The following is a 22,187-nucleotide window of genomic DNA, read 5'->3' as shown; positions in this document are numbered from 1 at the left end:
AGAGTTATTCTGCATATTAAAACTACAGAATTTATACCAGATGATACAGAATTTACTTCATTATTTATTCAGGTTCAAAATAAAATCAGGAATAGGCTTTGCCACATATGCATAACACACATACAATTCCATACAGGTCTGCCAGGTCCTCTAGCACAAGGTAATGCAGAAATTGATTTATTTTTGATTGGAAATGTGCTGAAGGCCTCAGAATTTCATTAAAAATCATGTCAATAGCAAAGGTTTAAAAAAGAAGTTTTCTACTACATGGCAACAAGCTAAGGACATTATAAGGAGATGTCTTGCTTGTTCTTTATAACCAAACACCTGCAGGGAGTAACTTAAAAAGTTACTGAAAGGAATGAAATCAGGCAGATAGATGTATTCCACTTTGTAGAATTTGAAAAATTAAAGTATGTACACCACACCATTGACACCTATTCAGGTTTCCAATGGTAACTTCCTTGAGCTCAGAAATGGCTGATTTGGTAATCACACATTTACTAGATGTTATGGCCATCATGGGTATACCTGCACAAATAAAAACAGACAATAGTCCAGCGTGTGCCTCTAAGAAAATGAAATAGCTTTTTGCTTATTTTAATATAAAGCATATTATAAGTATACCACACAATTCTACAGATAAAGCAGTTACAGAAAGATCAAATTTTGAACTATAAAGAATATGATAGGGGCTGGAGAGATGGCTCAGTGGTTAAGAGCACTGGCTGCTCTTCCAGAGGTTCTGAGTTCAATTCCCAGCAACCACATGGTGGCTCCCAGCCATCTGTAATGAGATCTGGCATCCTCTTCTGGCATGCGGGCATACATGGAGGCAGAATGTTGTATACATAATAAATAAATAAATAAATTTTTTAAAAAAAGAATATGATAAACAAACATAAAGAGATGAAACATATCCCCAGAAATAGATTGCATAATGCTTAGTTAACCTTGAATTTTCTTAATGCTAATGAGAAAGGAACAATGGCAGCAGAGAGACATTGGATAATAGAAAAAAAACTTCTCAATTAAATCAGTCAGTGTATTTCAATGATGTGTTGACCTCACCATGGAAATCAGGAGATGTTTTATGTTTGGGAAGGGGTTTCACTCTTGTTTCTACAGGAAAAGAAAGTTATAGATACTATCAGAATTAAAAAAGATTTTGTTTGAAAAAGAGAACACTCTTGAGAAGGAAAAATGACAGCTTATCCACAGATGTAACAACCACACAGGTGGTAAGGAACCTCACAAGGGTTCTGGTCTTAGCAGGAAAGTACCCATCTTCAAAAAGTCAAGAGATCTTGGACATCAAGATGCTTAAACAAGAAAAGACAGATATCCAAAAAGAATCACCAAGCAAAGATAAATCTGATTTATGATACGCATATTCTCTGCAGGATAAAATTTCACTTCCTAAACATACATATCACTCTACTTCTCAGTATAATGGTAGTCGTGACTCACTTCAAAATCAAAGCCAGCTTTGGAGTTGGACAGAGGCTATTCTCTAAATCCAAGCATGTTGTTAAAAGAAAAATTCAGCGTTTCTGTGTCATATCAGGATCGACCTGGTATGGGACAGAAGGAAGAAAAAAATTTAGGGACTTTTTTTTTTTTTTTTTAGCAAAACTCTGATTTCAAAAAATTTTGCTTCTCCCCATACCTATTTTTGTCCCTATGGTACCTTTTGTTGAATATATGTCTATATGAATAATGTTTAAGTTTTCTATAATAAACAATAAATTTTCCTGCAGTAATCTATGGAGTTTCCAGGAAGAAGATGGGGCCCCACAACAATGACTCCACCTGGTTTATATGACGTCATTATGCTGATAGCACCACTTTAAGTTTGGTTTTGGGTGACAAATTGCTCAAGATGATTTCAACTTGGCTAGCTGAAATGATGCACCTTCTTACAATGTTCTGGCCAGAACTTCAAATAAGAACTCTAACAAAACCATACCAGTAATCTTGAAATTTAACCATCATTTTAGCTTTTACAGGATCCCATAGAAGTAATATTGATCCATAACAGCTGGAAGTAATTCTAGAAAATGACATCCCCTCTCCACAACGTTTGTCCTCAGGGGTAGGGACAACTAATAGGGTTTCATTATAAGAGTTATAAGAATGGAGGTGGAAATTAAGTAGACTCAGGGATATCTTTTGAAAAAAAAATAAAAGGATTGGATGGAATAATAGGTAGATTAGTGTGAGCTTACACACACTAATAATAATAGTGAGTAGTAGTGAGAATACTTGTGAGCTATTACTTATAGACAATTTACATTAATATAGATCTTGTATAATCGTTCAATCAATAAATATCTTCTTCTGCACTGACCCTAGATAGTGACATGGCTTAATATTGAAAACAGATTATAGCAAACTAATAATTCTTTTTTGAAATTGACACATGCTTATGGCTTTTTTTCATGGTATATAAAACGATGTTACTTGTAATGTTTTTCATAGCCCATATGGGAAAGGAAAGTGTTTGTTTTCTAAAGTGACTTATCTAGACAGTTGCTGATGAGATTTATGTCAAGTTGACACAATCAAGTCATTTGAGAAGAGGGGAGCCTCAAAATTCCCTCACCGGATAGGTCTAATTGGGACAGGTTCCTAATCAGTGATAGATGTGGGAGGACCTAGCTCATTGCAGGAGTGCCACCCCTGGGTAGTATCCTGTGGGTACCTAAGGAAGCAAACTGAGAAAGCCATGCAGAACAAGCCAGTAAGCAGCACTCTGTCTTGGCCCCTGTATCAGCTCCTGCTTCATTTCCTGCCCTGACTTCCTTCCTGATGAAATTTTCAGAGAAATTTTGAAGTTTTTTCAAAGAACTGTGTATGTGTGGTGTGTGTATGAGAGAGAGAGAGAGAGAGAGAATGTGTGTGTAGTGTGTGTGCACGTGCGTGTGTGTGTGTGTGCACATGTATATGTGAGCGTGGGTGCATGTGTGTGTGTGCATGCGTGCATGTGCATGTACGCACACACGTATGCTCGTTGGTGTTTTGCCTGCATGGATGCTTGTGTAAGAGTGTCAGATCCTCTGGAACTGGAGTTACAGACCATGTGGTGCTGGGAATCGAACCCCGGTCCTCTGGAAGAGCAACCAATGTTTTTAACCACTGAACCATCTCTCCAGCCCAAGACATTTTTGAGTATTTTAAGGAGACTTTAGATTTTCAAGTGTTTGAAATTTTAAAGAATGTAGGATTTTTAAAAGTCAGAACGCTTTATATTGTGATACTGATATTGATGTGACCTCTTTGGGGATGAACGAGAAAGGAAAGAATACGGCTGTGTGTGTGTCAGACTGACAGAGGTCAACTGCAGTACGTTTTGGTCACAGCAACAGAAACCCTAACTAAGACACACAGTAAAAGAACAGCTTTACCATCAGCAGGTTTTCCTAGAAAGTGATGGCTTTTACTTAATTTATAAGTAATGATTATGTACTGATATTATTTCATATTGCCTAAAACAATTTCTCTCTCTCCTTCTCTTCCTTCCTTTCTTCTTCTTCCTCCTCCGTCTCCTCCTTCTTTTCTTCTTGTTTGTCTTCTTTTAGAAATAAGGCTTTACTTTGGCTCACAGTTAAAAATACAGTTCATCATGGTGAGAGAAGCTGTAGAAACAGGGTCTTGAGGCAGCTGGTTACATTATGTCTGCAGTCAGAAAGCAGGGAGAGAGAGAGATGGACACTCAATTTCTTTAGTATTTCTTTACATTTACTTTGATTAAACTACTATTTCCCAGCCTTACTTGCTTTAAGTTTTAAAAATTACTGACCTGCGGGTTCATGACTTCTCTAGTACCCCTGGACACTTTTTCTCAAAAGTCAGAATTTATATTTCACAGCGAGAGGAATGTATTTTAATAGTAGCACGAGGCATCATCAACAGGATATCTACATTTAAAGAAAATCCTAGTGTTTGGGGGATCTAGCACTTTCTTCTGCTGCCTTATGCCCCAAACAATGGCAAGTTTGACATTGACTACAATCATAATTGCATTGGCCCCAAAAGTCCTGGAACAACTCCCTTAGCAATTCACATCAGAAATGCATGGTGTTTCTTTTATTGCCAATACCGACATAAAAGTCAGACACAAAACGGGAACGTTAGGCATTCCAATGGAGCACCTCGGGGAGGTGACTAATCTCTCTGCTTTTCACTAATATGCTGCTCATGTATTTCCAACTCTAAGAGAATAATTCCTTCACAGAACAGCAATTACATTTGATTTAGAAGACCACTAAAAATTAACCAAGTACTTCTAGCAGTTGTTTAGTAGAGAATAGATCATCGGAAAAACTAGCTGTTGGGTTGTTCCTCATCAGCTTGAAATAAATCTCGAGATTAGTCTTCCATGCCTTTTCTTCCTTTGGCATCTGCGTTGAAGTCGGTATTGATAAATGATCCATAACAGGCAGCATTTGTGTCTATCTGAGTGTGAAGCTGTCTGCTCCCAAACACAAATCAGAACTGCCCTTTTCCTTCTCTATTAACATATCTGCCTTGACAATCAAACAGACGTCCTCACGCCTTGGAAATGAATGACTAGTTTAACAAATAGAGCTCTCTTTTCTTTAACTCAGCTCACAACAAATGTAGGAATTAATCACAGCCAAACTTACTTGGCAGAAGATTAATTTTGAAATATATTTTGAATTAGTTTTCTCCCAAGGATCTCCTATCCATCATAATTTAGCAATCGATTTAGAGAAAAATATCAAGGAAACAATGTTTCCTAAACTGAATTTCATGGCGTGTTCATTCCTCGAGATGGTAAAAGGCTACAGTTTTAAATTCTGTGCCCAAATCACAAAATGCCCATCAGCTAGCATCTAGGTGCTATTTAACCCTCTTTGGGATACATGTTTGTATATTAAATGTTCTGAAATACTCCATCGGTAAGAAAATAGTTTTCTAAGTTTTAAAAAGAATGTGTATGGGTGGGGGCAACCATGCATGTCACATACGCATACAAAGGTCAGAGGAGTGTGCTCTTACCTTCCACACCTGGGTCACAGGGATGGGGCTCAGCCCAACTCTGCCCACCGAGCCATCTTGTCAGTCCAGTCATTTCAGCTTTGATCACTGCTCTGCCACCACCACCAACACGTATTCCAGGACACAAACGTCAGCATGCCTTTCAAGACACAAATGTGGTTTTAGTTTGGTTTCTCAAGGTTGGACAATGAACCCAGGGCCAAGAGAATCAGTTGTATTCACATTTTATAAAACTTGTTCACTATGGTTCCATTTGAGAAATGAAGCAGTCCCTCAAGATGGACTGTTTTCATTTCTCCTGCCCTATTAGGGATGCTTTTGTGAAAAACTTGCGGCCTTTAATTAGACGTACTTTTACTTTACCTCCCTTGTCTCTAGCTGGGGTATTGGTGAACAATCAAACGGCTGCTGGGGAAGATGAGTACATGAAATTATTTGGAAGTTGGAACTAGGTAGTTAAATAAATTCAGTTCTAACACTTTTCTTAAAATTATTGCTGATATCAAATATCATTATATGTTCATATTCCATACTTCCTCCACACATGTTTAAAATGAGACAATTTTAAAAGTTTCAGGGCTAGCTGGGCATGGCATTGACACCTTTAATTCCAGAATTTGAGAGGCAGAGGCAGGCAGATCTCTATGGGTTTGAGGCCCGCCTGGTCTACAGAGTGAATTCTAGGACAGCCTGGGCTGTTTACACAGAGGAACCCTGTATCAAGAAAACAAAACAAAAACCCCAATAAATCAATCAATAAACAAACAAACAAATAAAGTCCCGGCGTTCTAGATACTACATTACATGTATCTTCTCTTCCTATTTTTAAAACCGTTCTAGTCACACAGTCTGCCTCTCACCAATGCTCTTCCGTCCTCACAGCTTCCATGGTGAAAGTGGATGCTAGAAGAAATTGAAAGTGCTGGGTCTTTCCCCCTACTCACTACATAATAATAATGATAATGACATCAACAATAATACAGTACTAATGACGATAACAGACAGTGGATAAAAAAAACTCTTTAAGAAATTAAGATTCAAGGGAGATTTCTGGTCAGTCCAGAAGTCATTAAGGGTGGTAAAAAAAAATGGACATTGTGGTTGTGAATGATGATCGGAAAGACCAAATAACAAAGGAAGCATTCGTGCTGGTAAGCATTGCTGCTTCCTTATTTTTTGATTGGCCACATCAGTGTGTATTTAAGGAAAGCAGATGAGAACTGCACGGACCTGGGGGGTGGAGAGGGCCCGACTCTGCAATGCTCTGCATTCCTTCCATTACAGTACGGATTCTTTAGTGCAGACGTAGAACACATCCTCTGAAATTAGTTGGGCTCCAGTGCTTCAAAGTTTCCCATCTAAGAGTGCTGTTGCCACCTGGAGGCCTTAGATGTTCTCAGACCAATTCCGACTTGGAAAATGTGCAGTGGGTGATCTCTGTGGCAATCTAAACAATCCATAACCTCGGACCTCACAAGAATAGCATTTGGGTATTTGCCAAAGACAGCATTAACAGCAAGGATAGACTTAGACCATGCAAACAAAGAATCTTCATTTCCTTTGCCTTCTCTTCCTTTGCAGTCTACCCTCTGCCCCACAGGATCTAGAAGCAGAAGGAATGTCTGTATGAATATTGGATTAAATCAGTATCTTGGTTGGCTTCTGTTGCCCTAACACAATACTACAGACTGGGAAAATTTTAAGCCATAGAAGTCTATTTGACTTGTGGTTCAGGAAGGTAGGAATTCCTATACTGTGGCTTCAGCATGTGGTGGGGCTTTGTATCATAACAAGAGACCAGTGAGAATACGTGAGACAGAGGAGAGAGCTGTATAAACTCATCTCTCTGACAGGATCTCACTCCCAGAATGACAGCACTAACCCATTCTTGAGGACAGAGGACATGTGACATAATCATTATTTAAAAATCCCATCCATGGGCTGGGGATGTAGCTCAGGGTAGAGTGCTTATTTAGTATGTCCAAGGCAATGACAGCACACACACACACACAAACACGTGCATGCATGCATACACACACGATGCACAGACAGGGTGGAGGATGGAATATGAGAGGTTCTACATTTTGAATTTATCATAGTGATAATAAATTCCAACAGGGTTTTGAGCAGTACATTTATTTTCTTAAGTTTGTAATCATATTTATGTACAGAAAACTTAGCAGGTACATTTAACCCGGTTTAGTGACAAGTTCTTTGGCCTTTGCCTTTTCTAGCTTGGCAATTCAAGTCACAGATTTAGGACCCAGGACATTGCCTCCCAGTGGCGGCGGATCTCATCATATCTGTCACTCTAACTGGTTCCAATAGCTTCCAGCAGCTGAGCCAGAGCATCCTTGTCTTCCGAGCTAACCTGTGGGAAGGCAGCAGTGGTGTAGGACTTCCTGTGGATGATGCAGTAGAGGACCCCCAACACAGGGCAGGCAGGAAGACCACCAGCCTAATGGGGTCTATGTCATGGGCAATCACCACCAGCTGGGTCTTCTTATTCTCCACCATGGTGGCTACTGTATTGACCCCGCTCAAAGGACTGATAGTCTCTTAGTTGGGACAACCCTTAACAAGCAATTTTCTTCTCAGGATATTTAAACCCCTGCCACTAGATTGGATTTTTGGTTTTGGTTTTGGTATTTTGGTTTTTCAAGACAGTGTTTCCAAGTTCTGGAGCCAGTACTGGAACTCGGTGTGCAGACCAAGCTGGCCTCGAACTCACAAACAGCCATCTGCCTCAGCCTCCCAAGTGCTGAGATTAAAGGTTTGTGCCATCACTGCCTGACTGGATTTTTAACACCTCCAAAAGTCTGGAGATCTATGGTGCCCCCAGGAGGTCATTAAACAGCATTGAAAATATTTTACACATGAGTTTGTAATAATGTAACAGATTATGCTGATACATTACTCTTCAGTTAATGAATTATATGATATTCCCATTGCTATCCCCAGTCATTCATCTTTTAAAGCCCCTCCCAGTCCTGTCATATTTAAACATGTTAAGGTCAATGTTAAGTTCTGTTCTTCCCTTCAAATACGGACTAGAAAGCTGTCTTGATTCTATTCTTATGCTGAGACCCTTTTCTAAATTTTGCCTAATGTATATGTGTTTGTGTGGCTGTTATTTGTGTCTGGATAGTTAGTCACATGTGTGTGCCTAAACATGGAGGCTGGAGGTCGGCATCTGGTTTCCTTCCATGTTTGTTTCTGTCTTAATTTTTTTTTAAAGATTTATTTATTTATATCACTGTTTTTCTCTGCATGTACATCTGCCCAATAGAAGAGGACATCCGACTTCATGGGACTACAATTATAGACAGTTGTGGACCATGTGGTGCTAGCTATTGGACTCAGGACCTTTGGAATAAGCAGCCAGAGCTCTTAATTAATGGTTGAGTCATCTCTGTAGCCCACTGATTCCTAATTCTTAAGACAGAGTCTCCCACTAACCTTGTGCTGTGTGGCAAAACTTTTCCTGGGAGGAACACACACACACACACACACACACACCTACTCACCCCAGACAGGGATCCCTTGGGTGAGAGATTACTTCAGGAGAAGAAAGGACTCAAGGACAGCTGCATCACCAAGGCCCAGCCCAGCAGGAGTGACTCACAGAAGCTGGGAAACCTGGAGCACATTACACAGCCTGCAGGCAGCTTACTGGGTGGGGAGTGTCCCTTTTAACCCCTTCCAGGCATCTCTGTGGTTTCCTCTTCCAGGCTTCTAGTCTAGTCTCAGAGAGGCTTCTTTGAGATTTTTCTCATCTCAGTTTTTTCTCTGCTGCTCATCTGCCTTCCCTCTGAGCAGGATTCTCAGCTTTTATTGCTTACTGTGGAGGGGGAGGGCGTGGGCTGTGCTGCTAACGAATCTGTTCAGTTTCAGGGACTTCTTGAAGCTACTTTGAGTTGCTTGCTTTTCTTCCACTTAAGAGGTTTCCATGGGATTGAATGTTTTGATCTGAGGAAGCTGGTGCACATTTGCAGCTCACAGACTCACTTAGATTGCCTGCTAGTGAGCTCCAGGAATCCTCCTGTCTCTGTTTTCCCAGGGCTGGATTTCAAGCCCAAGCTGCCAAGACCAATCTAGGATATAAGGATTTTCTATGAAATTTATGCTTGCACCACGACGAGTGTTCAGGTTTAATGAGCAGGTCTCGTGTGTCATTGGGTCACCACGCTCCACTGCAGAGCTTGTCACAGTGTAGCTGCGCCAGACGTGTGCCAACCACGCTAAACTGCTCCTTAGTGCTGGAGAATGTCCCGACAGTGTGCACTTCGTCTCCCCCACCTTCTCAGGCCTCCCATCCCAACCTTCTCTTCTGATCACTGTCTAGCAGTGAAACTCTGAGTTTAGCTTAATCTAGGCTTACTTTCTGCAGCTAAGGTTAATTTGACAGAGGGATTTTTGACACATTTCTTTACTGTTCCAAAGAGATATTGCATGTGTGTAATAGATGCGTTCGTTTCCATGCTGGTGACAAAGTGCTTGGGACAAACAACTTCAAAGTAAAGGACTATTTATTTTGGCTCATGGCGATAGAGTTGGAAGACAGAGCACGCCAGCCTTCAAGAGCATCCCCAGTGACACTTCATAGTCCCTACCTGCCACAGCTGTTCCACTTCCAAGAGTGCTAGTCACTACCTTGTACGCTCTCCATAGTCCAGACAAGCTAGAACCTGAGGTTCTCCTACCTAGGACTCCCAAACGACTGAAATCATGGGCCCATGCCACCACATCTGACTCTAATTTAATTTTTTTTTTTTCGAGACAGGGTTTCTCTGTAGCTTTGGAGCCTGTCCTGGCACTAGCTCTTGTAGACCAGGCTGGCCTCGAACTCACAGAGACCCGCCTGCCTCTGCCGAGTGCTGAGATTAAAGGCATGGTGTCCATACTCTAAAGGTCATAATTTTTCTCACAAAGAAACTGAGGCTTGGAGAGGTCAGAATGAATTGCCTAAGACACATAGTTAGTGGCAGGAAACGTCGTCTATATCCATGGTGTCTGGCTATAAATGATGAAGGCTGCTGGGAACTGACTGTAGAGTTGCACACCTAAAGACAAACCATTATCCGGTGTCTTTCTGGATACACACGAAAGGAGGACTATTACCAAATAACTGAAGTTTCCGGTTTTCAGATTTACATGAGAAAAGTAACCTGTTTGTGTTTACTTTAACTATCGTGTAAAAGATACTCATAGATGAAGAAACCTGGAGTTGAAATGGTAAAGTTTGAAGAGCCCAAATAGCAGTAGTTAGACGAAATGAAAGGAGACGCAAGGCAGTAATGCAAGAAAAAAACCAATACCAACCCTACTAACGGGAAAGCGTGGGGGGTCGACAAACTCAGCACGAGGAAATGGAGACCTGCACAGTGAACCCAAATCACTTTTAAACTAATAGTAGTTAATAACTTAAGTACTATTTTGTAAAAGTTCATTCAATACTGTTATTTGATGAATGTACCAAAAAGAAAACAAAATCAGGTAGCATGGCTGGGACTTGAAGTATTTGGATGAGGTGAGTTGTTTAAAGATTTACTGTTGAGTCCAGACAGAAATCCAAGCCTTTCAGTTCTTCCCTGGGCTCTTTGACACGTTGGCTAGTTAGTGAAGCTGAAGCGTTGGCTGTTTCACCTCTGACCTCTGATGGTTGTGTTAGTCATCTATTTATTTATTTATTTACAGCCCTGGCCGTTTCACCTCTGACCTCTGATGGTTGTTTTAATTAATTTATATGCAGCCCTGGCCGGCCCAAGACTCGCTTTGTAGACCAGGCTGGTTTTGTACCTCGCTTGACCCAGGCCCCTCGCTTGAAGCTGCCTCTAGAGCCCAGGGATTAGAGGCGTGCACCGCCTCAATAGTTAGCCTTAGGAAGGTATTCTTATTAGAACCTAGCAGGAGTCAGGAAGCTGGCTCTAAACTGAAGGGAGCGTGTTCAGCGACAAGTGCCGGGGCCCTGATGCCTTTTAGCTAAGAAGGCTGGACTAGGGCCCTGCCCAAACACCAACTGATGCAATGCCCTTGTCGGGAATGACAGCAGAACATGATGGGCGGTGGGGGTTTCAGAGAAATAAATTCTCAAGAGAGGTAGAGAAAGCCGGTGCGAAGGTTTTTAGTTAGCATAACCGCGTTGCCGGCCTGCAAATCCCAGCATTCTCTTCGACCCTGGGAACCAATGAGCAACCTTCAGGCCAAGCAGCCAATCCCGCCCTTTGCCTGTCACCGGCTGAATTGTGGGAATTGTGGTTTTCACGTGGCAATCACACAGCATGGTTGTCAGGGCGCAGGGTCGGCCACGCGTACCGATCTGAAGGAAAGCTTATTTTACAGCGCTCCCGTTGGCCTCCAGGCCAGCTGTAGGCATCGCCACTCACGAGCCTCCCGCGCCTTAAAACACATAAGTCATCTCCTCTCCTCTCAACGTCCTCCGGGGAAGAGCACGCAAGCTACCGCAGGAGCATTCCGGCCTGCTAGCCTCCCGGCCCGTCCTTTAACCGTCGCTCTAAGGTCTCGCGAGACCAGGCCCTAGAGGCGTTATCATTCCCCCTGAAAGGCGGTCCGCGCGGAGACTGGCGTCGGACTCCACCAACGGGAGCGCCTCTCTGAGCGGCGCCTGCGCAGAGCGCTCGGGACCGCCTCGGTGACCTCCGACCCCGCCTCCCGCAGCGCCCCGCGTCGGCCGCCCCCGCCCTCCCCGCGAAGGAGGCGGGCTCTGGCCTCTGGCCCTGGGGAGCGAGACGGCGCGATCGCGAGTGTCTGGCTTCCAAGCGAGGCCCAGCCGCCCGTCCCGCCACCCATGAGCTCGTCGCTCCGCGAGCAGCTCCGTCGTTAGGCCGTCCCCGCCAGTCTCTCATCCTGCCCCCGCCCCCCGGGACCGGCACCCCCCAGCCCCGTCTGCCCGGGCTCCGCACGTCGTGTCGAAGCGCCATCCCCGGTCCGCGTCGCGCTGCGACCCTGGAAGCGGGCGCCGCCGCCAACGAGAGGAGGAGCCCCGGCCGCGGGCCCCAGCAGCCACCGAGCCAGCAGGCGGCATCGAGGCCGGCAACATGGCGAGCGCTTCGTACCACATTTCCAACCTGCTGGAAAAAATGACATCCAGCGACAAGGACTTTAGGTGAGACTGAAATCCGACCCTCACGCCGCCTCGGGGAGGTGGGGGGGGACAGCCGCCGCCCGGGCCTCGCTGCAGGCCCGGCCCCACCCCTCGGTCCGGCGGGTCTCCAGCCACCCCCTCCCCCATCTTTCCTCCAGGCCGTTGTCCGCTGTGGCCCCCGGGTCCCTTCGGCGTCCCGGCGTCCCTATCGCATCCTTTGTCCACCCCTAGGGACACGATGCTAGCGTCCCAGGTAACGCCCTGGGCCGAAGGCACCCTCTCCGGTGGGGAAGGAGTCTTTCCCGGGCGGGAGGCGAGCGGCCAGGCCTAGTCCCCGGCTCTCCGGAGACACCAGGCCGTCCTGCCGCCGGGGACAAGCTGCTGCTCACCAGCCACGCAGCAGCCGCCTGCTTTTCCCGCGGATGGGAATGGGTGCAATGATCAACTTTTTTCGAGGCTTCCGCTGATTGGATTATATACTTTTTTTTCTTCGGGTATTCTTGTTTGAGAAAGGTGGGAAGAAGAGGGAGGGGAGCCGGAGGAAGGGGGAACAAAACTTGGCCTGCAGGATTTTTCCCGCCAGCATCGCTGTCACTTTCCCAGGTCAGGTGAAACCCCATTCAGGATCTCCTGGTTTCAGTCTCATACAAAATCAAGGCCAGAGGGCTGAATTGCCGAGACTCTTGCCAGGCAAACGAGTCTTCTTGGAAAGAGGGGCTGGTGAGCCGTGAAGCTTAATCATGGAGTTGAGTTCTGGGAGACCTGGACTATGGGTTCTTCTTTCCGGTGCACTTGAAGGTGTCACAGTTTTAGGGACTAGCTTAGTCTGTTTTTTTTCCACGCTACACTGATTGTTCCAGCCTTCCTGATTACTATCCCTTCACAAATAAACAAGCAAGAAAACAAAAAAACTATTACATTGATACGTGACTTTTGTCTGCAATGGTTTGGGAGGTATAGTTTTATGGATATTTAAAAAGAACAAATAGTCTTTGGTTGAAACGAGCCTAGGAGCTTGGGTTTTACTGTGTGAGCTGAAGATTTTCCAAATCCTATCAGGGACAATTTTCCAATCAGTGAAAGGAGAACCCTGGGGAAAGTAATGCCTTTGTTCCTAGATAAAGTCATTAAAGTGGTCAGTGACATACCAGGTCGTTTCTGTGACCCAAAACCACTAATACCTTAATTTTTTTTTCCTTTTCTACTTTGAGATCTAAGTCTTAAATTTCCATTTGAAAAAATAAAGGTTTCCCGAAGATTTCAATGTTGTGATGTAGGGAAAAGAGAGAGCGACTTGTTGAAGCATTTTGAATTTTTAGATTTGTTTGTTTCTAGGACCCATATTGAAGATTGAAGGTCTTGTTGTTGGACTATTTAGGATCAGAATGACTTTGGTTACTTCTGGATCTTTGCTTACTCACAGTTGAAGTCTTGAGATTTGAATAAATGAATGAAACACACATGCAAACCCAATTCTGAGGTGTGTGTGTGTGGTGTGTGTGTGGTTCCCTCCTTATGTCCTGTAGGCACTTCCTATAGAAGTACTGAGTTTCACTCTGAATTCTTGCTAGGATCATATAATTTTGTTCATTTGCAGGCTCATGGATGAATATATTTTGAAAGACTGCAGAGCTTGCGACTATTGATTGATTTCCTGTAAAAGAATGTGTACACACTTGGATTTTTCTTTTGTTTTGAAAACAAACTGCCATGAAAGAAAAAAAGCTCCGATTTTCTGCATTTAGATTGGAGTGAATCAAAACAATGACAAAAGTATTAGCCATAGTTCTAGAATTTGATAGATGTTTTCTTTAATAACAACAGCGTTCTTTAATTCAGCAATATTACAGTTTTTGTTTTTTTTTTTTACTCTTTTTTGGGGGGTAGGTGGGTTTGAGACTAGGTTTCTCTGCAGTAGCCCTGGCTGTCCTGGACCTTGCTCTATAGACGCTGACCTAGAACTCATAGAAATCCACCTGCCTCTGCTTCCCAGTGATAGGATTAAAGACTTGTGCCACCATCACCCAGCTCTTAACTCTTTTTTCCTTTTTAAACTAAATTTTAGCCATTTTCTTAACATATCTTCGGGGCTGAAGCTCTCTATACAGTAGTATCGAGCATTTTTGAAAGTTAACACATTGAGCTCAAGTCTTTTTTGGAGAGTTTTTTTATATTTTCGTTATGTAAACACATAGCTTTTTAAGGTCATGCTTGGTTCTCATTAGAAGTTTAGTTGTTTTGGTAAGTACCAAGATTTGTGACTAAATCTTTTTAAATACTTAATTGGCAGAAGATTTGAAGGCAGGCTAAGCAGCATTATGTAATGCCCGCCTTGTAGAAAGCTCCCTGGCAGCCTTGAGCTCCAGGACAGCTATAGGGTTTGGCCCAACAGAATTGTGAGGTGAAATTTTTTGAGGTTTTATATATATAACTGTTGTGCCACTCTCTAGGATGAAGTTAGTGACAATGTCGTATCACAATGTCAAAAGCTTAGACATGCTCATAAGGAAGGAAGACAATGTTTCTAGAAGGAAGAAAAAATTCTGTTCTCATGGTTTACCAGGTCTGGGTTCTAGTCCCATGAGATTCTTAACTATAAATTGTGAGGTCTTGGGAAATCCATCTGACTTGAGATTGAGTTTTCACTTCAAAAGCCTTCAGTGTGTGTGGTTACAAACTCTCAAGGATGGCTCTTTTCAGACAGCAGTGCAGTGCATTGAGGCAGAAAGGGTAAACAGCGTAAGCATAAACTGTAGGATGTTTTTAAAGATCCATTTGTGCAATTTAAATTGTAGGCTCATCTCATTATTTATTTATTTTAAAATCTCCTATGTCTTTAATTTCAGTGTTTTGAAAGTTGGTACTCGTGTTACGGATAAAGCAAGCATAAGAGGTGAAAAACGAACTTGGATGCTAATGAGAGGGGACATTTGTGTGTCCCAGTGTCTAGGATGGGTAGTGCCTTCACCTACTTTGATTTGGGGAAAGATTATTTTTAAAATGATTGCTAATTCAAGTAACCCTTTAGAAGAAAAATGGAAAGACATCACTCATTTCCAGTGTTCCTTAGAGCAGTTCTCACTACTTCTTGCGCGCCCCCCCCAAAAAAAAAACTCACGTAAGTGTGCTCAGACACCCCTCCCCCAAAAGATCTTTATATCAATAGTTACTTGGGTTCATAGACCTTTAGAGGTGTGTTCAAAACCAAAGAGCAGATAGAGTAGCAGTCAGCAGATTCTATAGATAACAAGGAAAGCTTTAGGGGAGATGAACGCTGAGTCTTCCTTTATGAATATTAATAGTAGATATTTGGTGGTTGTGATAACTTAGAAGCATTATCCACTTGATTTTATTTGTTCTTGTCTCTGGTAAAGTGGATAATAACAACCTCTATTTTGGAACTGGGATTGATTGAATGATTTGCTGGAAGTCAGCTAGTAAAGCTGGAATTTCTCTTTATTCATGAGTGCCTGGTTATGTATTCTTGGGATTTTAAATTATGGGCATTCTGATTCAGGTTTTAAATTTCAGTTGCTTCTAAAACTAGGTTCATGGAATGTTTTGTTCTGGAAGATGGCTTAATTCCTTTAGCAGAGCTTTGAGAAGTGGGCTCCACTGTTTATCCCTGGTAAATCTGCTTTTTGGATGGTTAAAACTTTACTGTAGAGGTATGTAATCTCTGCATTATGTAGGTGTCTGGTAAGGAGTGACAGAGGATTAAAGCAAGGAAATGTCATGTCTGTGGTGATCTTACTGAGGTCTTGCTTGATAGAGAAAAGTATGAAAACACATGGCAAAAAAAAAAACCTTGGGGGAAAGGGAGAAGATGATTTTGTCCTATAACTGGACAGTCATTGATTCCACGGAGTCCTTAAGAATAAGGACCTGATTTTTTAAAATAACTATGTTATTTTACTTTGTGTGTATGAATGTTTTGCCCACATGTATGTATATGCACCATGTATGTGCCTGGGACTCTTGGGTCAGAAGAGGACACTGGATCCCAGGAACTGGAGTTCTGGATGTTTGTGAGCCATTATGTTAAGTGCTGGGGAGTGCACCCAAGTTCTAAGAGCAACAAGTACTCTTTAACCTTGGAGCTGTCTCTTCAGGGGTCTGGTCTTAACTTTTCTACTCTTATTCAGTTCATTGGACAGCTGGCTTCCACGAGAACTTGTAGTACTTGAATTGCATGGAAGGAAAAAGGCATGCAAGCATTTTGAGAGATCTCAAGAAACCATTGTAAAACAATTCCATGCTGCTTGATACAATCTTGAAATAATTTATGATGTTGATAGTTTGTTACAAAGTTTATTTTTGCTTTGAATATTAGCGGATGCTTTCCTTTGGAAACTTCGTTAGTAAAAATCTAAGCCTATAAAAAAATCACAATGGAAAGGGAGTTAGAGAGTTTGTTGACTTTGAGCTGCAAGTGTGAGTTCGCACATTGACATAGAAAGAAGCATAAGCATCACCATCTTCATTGCCTTTTCTTGAGCAGCTTTAAAAAGACCTTTGTGGTGATTAAAAGGTGACTTGAGATACTTTGTACTGGCAGATGGTGGTTACAGCTTGCTTGATATCCCTGAGTGCCAATATGGGCAGACAGAGCAGCAGCGGTGAGAGTTGAGTACTGAAAAGGGAGAAGGAGAAGTGTGATAGAAGGAACTTGTCTGTGTGGATAGATGGTCCCAGGCTTACTCATAGCTCTAGGAGATGCATCAGGAAAAGGTGGTTTGTGCAGAAAATATTTGAGCGATAATTGCTGAATGGTGCATTCTGGCCAAGTCACCTAGATTTCTGCTGTAGTCAAAAGTCAAGTTGTGTTTATGTGTGAGGGGAGGTGGGGAAAGTTACTCATTGTACAACACAACATGCCACTTTCTAGCGTCATTTCGGCTCCTCTGTGCCGAATTTACCTGAAATAAATAAATTTTCTCCCCAGGAAGCTCTCAGCAAGAGTCAGGTGTGTAGGGTCTGGATTCCAACTGTCTTGTAACTTACTATCTGAAGAGCTTCGCCTGAGTTCTTGATGCCGCTGCCTCCACCACTACCCTGCCCCCAAATACTTGCTGACTGTGTAAGGCATCTTGCCTGCAGATTGGGTCCATCTTAGAATTGCATAGTGGGCTGAATTTAGCAGTGAGGATTTTATCTCCCTCTTCCATATTAAATCTCCTTTGTCCCCAGTTTAGCTTATTAAATTAATGTTTGCTGGAAATTGCCAAGTAGAACAGCACCTGGATGCAACTCTTTTCCAGCCTTCTAGTAAAAACCTCAGACTTCTCAGTCTCCTGGTCTTAGTCCCTTCCGATGACTCAGTCACTCTGTCAATTAGAAATTCCCCTAAAAATCATCTCTGGTTCTTTTTTTTACTTTCTTTTTGATTCTGATTGGCCACAAGAAAAACTCCAAAGCCCTTAGCTGGTATCTCAGCTTATTAGAGCCACTCTCCCTAACATCCCTAACAGTCTTCCCCATGTAATAGATTTTAGTGCGTGTCTTCTGTGTTGCACTTAAGCACTGTTAGCACACTTGGATTTTTCTTAAGTGATATCCCAGATGTCATTTGGTATCTCCAAAAGCTAAGGCTGTTGGAAGGAACCTGTTTGGGGCGTGTTTAGAAGGGTGTAAGGAAGCAGTTTTGCTTAAATTGGATCCTGTCAGGAAGTCGTGATTGTGTTCCAATCATCTTTTGGGGAGAATATACCTAAACAGTGGAAACGTTGGGTCACTAGCAGGTGTTCACTCCTTTAACAAGAAGGGGGATAAATGATAGTTTTTGTTCTTATAGCCTCTCTACTGGATGTTCGTGTTTCAATTAAGCTCAAGGAAATAATATGCTTTAGATGGGAGCATTTCATCGGATTGTAGTAACTGAGATTAGTTTCCTTCCTTCCTTCCTTCCTTCCTTCCTTCCTTCCTTCCTTCCTTCCTTCCTTCCTTCCTTCCTTCCTTCCTTCCTTCCTTCCTCTGTAGGCCAGTCTGGCCTTGAACTCAAATAGAAAGATCCACTTGCCTCTGCCTCCTGAGTGCTGGAGTTAATAGCGTGGACTACTGCGTTTTGTTTGTTTTTTAATTTTTTCAGCCCCTACTTCTGGACAGTAGCAAAATTGAACTATAGAACATTAATCTGTGATGTTCATGTTCTCATATCTGTTCACTTCTGTTGCTTAAGATTAGAGGCATACCCAGTCAGTACAGTTTGTAGTTAAGATTAGAGGCATACCCAGTCAGTACAGTTTGTAGTTAAGATTAGAGGCATACCCAGTCAGTACAGTTTGTTGTTAAACCAGGATGACTTGTTTGTCGTGGTGGGGTGAGATGAGTGCTTTAGCCTCTTGATTTTAAAAAAAAAAAATTTTTTTTTTGCTTAATATTTTTTAAAACAATCTTTTCTCATTTTACATACCGATCCCAGTTCCACTCCCTCCCCCCTCCCCCCATGCATTCCTCAGAGAAGGTAAGGTTTCCCATGGAGAGTCAATGGAGTCTGGCAAGTCACTTTGAGACAGGACCAAGGCCTCCTCCCTACATCAGGGCTGAGCAAGGTATCCCTCCATAGAGAATGAACTCCAAAAAGCGAGTTCAGACATGGAGCCTCTGATGTTAACAGTGGCTGCTCCATAACATTGAGGCTCAGCTTCTCACTTAGGTGCCCCCCAGCCTTTGTTCTTCCTCACTGACATTGGGGGCCTGGATAATCAGTCCTAGCTCTGTCCCTGTCTGTAATCCCTGTCTTTTTCTTTACTCTCTGTTCCTGTATGTAAGATTCTAAAATGCTGTTAATTTTACCCCTTAAATTCAAGTACAAGGAGTTGGCCCTTATTGTTTGTAGCAATTTTTTTTCTGGAAAATTCTCTCAAATCTGAATTAGCAGTATTGAACCCCGAATCATTGATTGCTTTTAAGGAGATTATGAAGTTTGATTCCTGTGATTCCCCTAACTCCTGCATTTTTATTAGTTGATATGTTAATTTGTTTTATGTCTACTTGCATTTAAAAGCACTTTATTTAATATGGTCGATTAGGCATGAGTGAAGCTTATTTAACACGTGTTTTTTCCGGAAGGCACGCCGCAGCCTTTTGTGTATGGGAATGCTAGACAGTTCTTCAGACTATGCATGGGGCCACGTTAGGCAGCAAAACCATCAGCAGAAAGTATAAATGTGGACCACAGAGTGCTAAATAACCCTGCCAAGGATTAGTTCCCTGTGGTATGACGTTGGAACCAGGAGGCAGAGCCCCACTGCAATAAAGAGTGTGTGTTGGAGGACTCGAATTTGTTATCACCTTGGAGCTGTCGGCAAGTGGTTTCAAAGGGGAAGATTTGAGTTGGGCTTACTCATTTTTTAACAAGTCAGTTGACTGGTATAGGCCTTGAGTAATAATGACTGTGTGCCCTTGCCCATTTGTTAGTCACTTAGTCTGCGTTGTTTTTCTTATGCTTTGGTGGTTCTCCTAACGTGCCTCTAGTCCAGCCAACCAATGAGTGACTTTCTGAATGAAGTGTTGTAATGGTTCCGTGGAAGGGAAGTCTAGTCATTTCTCAGCCCAACTCTGCCCCTTGTGTATTTGGTAGCTTCCTGGTGGTCCTAATCTAAGTCCGAAGTCTGGTATGGTCTCCTGGAATCATTCATCCCCAGCCCCTGCTTTCCTGGCACCAGCTGTTTCCCCTTCCCAGAATAATTGTGTCTTCTCATTGTACCTCACTTTTCCCTGATATGGAGCCCCTGTTCCTGTTTGCCGGGCTTCTTATCAGGGCATTGTGCGTTAACATGTTAGCATCTAGGGATGGGGGTGTCCTGTAGAGGCTAGAATAAGGAGTCATCCTATGGAAGTAGAGTTAACAGTTGTGAGCTAGGACCCAAACTCTGCTCCTTAGGATTCTTAACTACTTAACCATCTTTCCATCTGCAGTTTTCCTTGATGAGATTTTGCTTTGTAGTGTTTATCTCAGGTCATAATTTTCCAAGTACTTCATATACGAAGCCTTAAAAGTAGTCCCTTTACTGGATTGTAATGTAAATTCTGAAACAACGGGATATAGATCTGCTTCAACTAGTCCTTGTAACCTTAGCAGTTTGTAGAATGCATGGTATGTTGATTTCTCAGGACATGATTAGTGAATACCTGGGACCATTTTCCAGCTTCACTTTAGTCTGCATTTCCATTTTCTGTGGTTAAATTTTTCCCCACTTGGTTTCTGTGCTTCAGCTACACTAAACATCTAGGCAGTCCTTTATTCTGAGCTGCTCTGTGGTTCCCTCCACCACCCTTACCAGTCCCAGGACAGACAGCTTTCCCATGGTCTCAGCTAGCAGGCACTTTGCCTGACACTTTGTCGGACGGGATTGTTTGGATGGTCTCAGTAAGTATTGTTCTGTTCTGTTAAGACAGGAGCTGGAGAACCTTTGTCTAGCCTCAAAGTCTTTTAGCTGAGTCTGACCTTCTGCCTGCACCTCTCAAGTACTGGAATTATAGGTGTGCACACCATGCCAGGGTGCCTTTTAGTATTAGAAATTTGTAATAAATATATAAATGACAATTTTAAAAGAGATGACTATATTTGCAACTTTAGATGGAGCTAATAAATTTTTGGAAAAAAATTGGAAGAATGAGATTTGCCTATTTATGTCTGTCCCATTAGATGAGAAAGAACAGACTAAGTGTGTGTGTTGTCTCGGCCTTAGAACTTTGAACAGTAGAATATGCTGAAGAGGCTTCTAAACTACCTTTTCAACTTGCTTGAGGGCAGCATTCAAACTGGCTGAGAAGCTTTCTTCCTTCTGAGAGTATTAATTATACAGGTTTTTATATGGGACTCGAAAGAAACTTCGGAATTGTCTGTTTCAGCCTCACCACTGAGAGGTTATTTTGGGATTATGGAACTTTCATCCAATTTTTCTGATGTTGAAAAATACTGTGGATAATTTTGCTGGTACTCATTTCAGCCTTAAAGTTTATTTAGTTAATTACTGGGGTTTTGGATATCAATATGCTTCTTTATTACATGCTTTTGATGTCAAAGTAGAGGCTGGTTGATCCTTTGCTTGTGTTTAGCTTAGTCTTGCTTTTCGGTGGTGGCACACGCCTTTAATCCCAGCACTCTGGAGGCAGAGGCAGGCGGATCTCTGTGAGTTCGAGTCCAGCCTGGTCTACAAGAGCTAGTGCTAGGACAGGAACCAAAGCTACAGAGAAACCCTGTCTCAAAGAACTAAAAAAAAAAAAAAAAAAAAAAACAAAACGTGCCCGTTCTTGTACCAGAACTATCAAACACCTTGTTACTGGGATTGTTTATTTTATTGCTTTTTAGCTTAAATTGATTATTGTTACTGGACCTGACAACTGGCATTACATAAACGTTGAGGGATTGTAAACGCTGGAGTATTTAATGTGCTTTTTTCAGTGCTTTGTGTGGTGGTTGGAATAAGGATGGCCCCCATTGGGGTGCCGTACTTGAATGCCTAGTCACCAGGGAGCAGAACTGTTTGAAAGGATCGTGAGGATTAGGCCTTGTTTGCTGTGTCACCCTGGGTAGCTTTGAGGCTGCAAAAGCCCATTCCAGTCCCAGTCTCCCTTTTCTCCTGTGGATCAGGGTCAAGCTCTCAGTTACTGCTTCAGTGCCACCATGCTTTCTTCGTGATAAGGGACTCACCCCCTGAAACTGTACACCAGCCCCAGTTAAGTCCTTTTTTTCATAAGTGCTACCTTGGTCATGGTATCTCTTCATAGGAATGGAACAGTGACTAAGACATTTGATACCTTCATTAATATATTTCCCCATTTCAGAATATTAATCAAAACTTTGTTTTTATTATTGTTTTAGTTTATAATAGGAGGATCATCAAAAAGTGCCGAATTTATTTCCTATTGCTCAATGTGAACAAAAGTTTTTCTTTAGCAGTTTTATGGAACTTGATAAAAATTGAATTATGTGTTTTTATGCAGTTTAAAACTGACATTGATGTTAAATGGTTATTGATTCCTAATTATTGGAATTATCCTTGAAATTACCTTATACTAGTCATGTATTAAATTAAATTGTAATGCAAGC

At 42.4% G+C, this 22,187-nt stretch overlaps 2 protein-coding genes across 2 annotated transcripts in view; one reads left to right on the top strand and one right to left on the bottom strand.

Moving 5' to 3' along the window:
* Positions 1 to 3,514: 3,514 nt before the first annotated feature.
* LOC126515693 (collagen alpha-2(I) chain-like) lies at positions 3,515 to 12,750 on the bottom strand. Its single transcript, XM_050165525.1, has 4 exons — positions 12,391 to 12,750; positions 11,341 to 12,335; positions 5,026 to 5,164; positions 3,515 to 3,678 (listed from the first exon to the last, which is right to left on the bottom strand). Exons 1-2 carry the CDS (start codon positions 12,748 to 12,750, stop codon positions 11,508 to 11,510), a joined length of 1,188 nt encoding a protein of 395 aa, XP_050021482.1. The 3' UTR covers positions 3,515 to 3,678; positions 5,026 to 5,164; positions 11,341 to 11,507.
* Positions 11,766 to 22,187, top strand: part of Cand1 (cullin associated and neddylation dissociated 1) — a 44,451-nt gene continuing 34,029 nt past the window's right edge. Inside the window, exon 1 of the mRNA XM_050165495.1 lies at positions 11,766 to 12,151. Coding sequence (XP_050021452.1) covers positions 12,084 to 12,151 — 68 coding nt within the window. The 5' untranslated portion in view covers positions 11,766 to 12,083. The remainder of the gene's footprint in view (positions 12,152 to 22,187) is intronic.

The sequence above is a fragment of the Alexandromys fortis genome, unplaced genomic scaffold (genome assembly GCF_014885135.2).
Source record: "Alexandromys fortis isolate MF-2015 unplaced genomic scaffold, M_Fortis_MF-2015_v1.1 scaffold_154, whole genome shotgun sequence".
Lineage (NCBI taxonomy): Eukaryota > Metazoa > Chordata > Mammalia > Rodentia > Cricetidae > Alexandromys > Alexandromys fortis.
Note: the sequence above shows the minus strand (reverse complement) of the source record. Positions and strands in the feature narration are given on the sequence as shown.

Coding starts and splice junctions, on each gene's coding strand:
- LOC126515693 (XM_050165525.1), bottom strand. CDS start 12,750: ATGGGGTTTCACCTGACCTGGGAAAGTGACAGCGATGCTGGCGGGAAA. Junction 12,336..12,390: donor GAGGGTGCCTTCGGCCCAGG/GCGTTACCTGGG, acceptor AGGATGCGATAG/GGACGCCGGGACGCCGAAGG.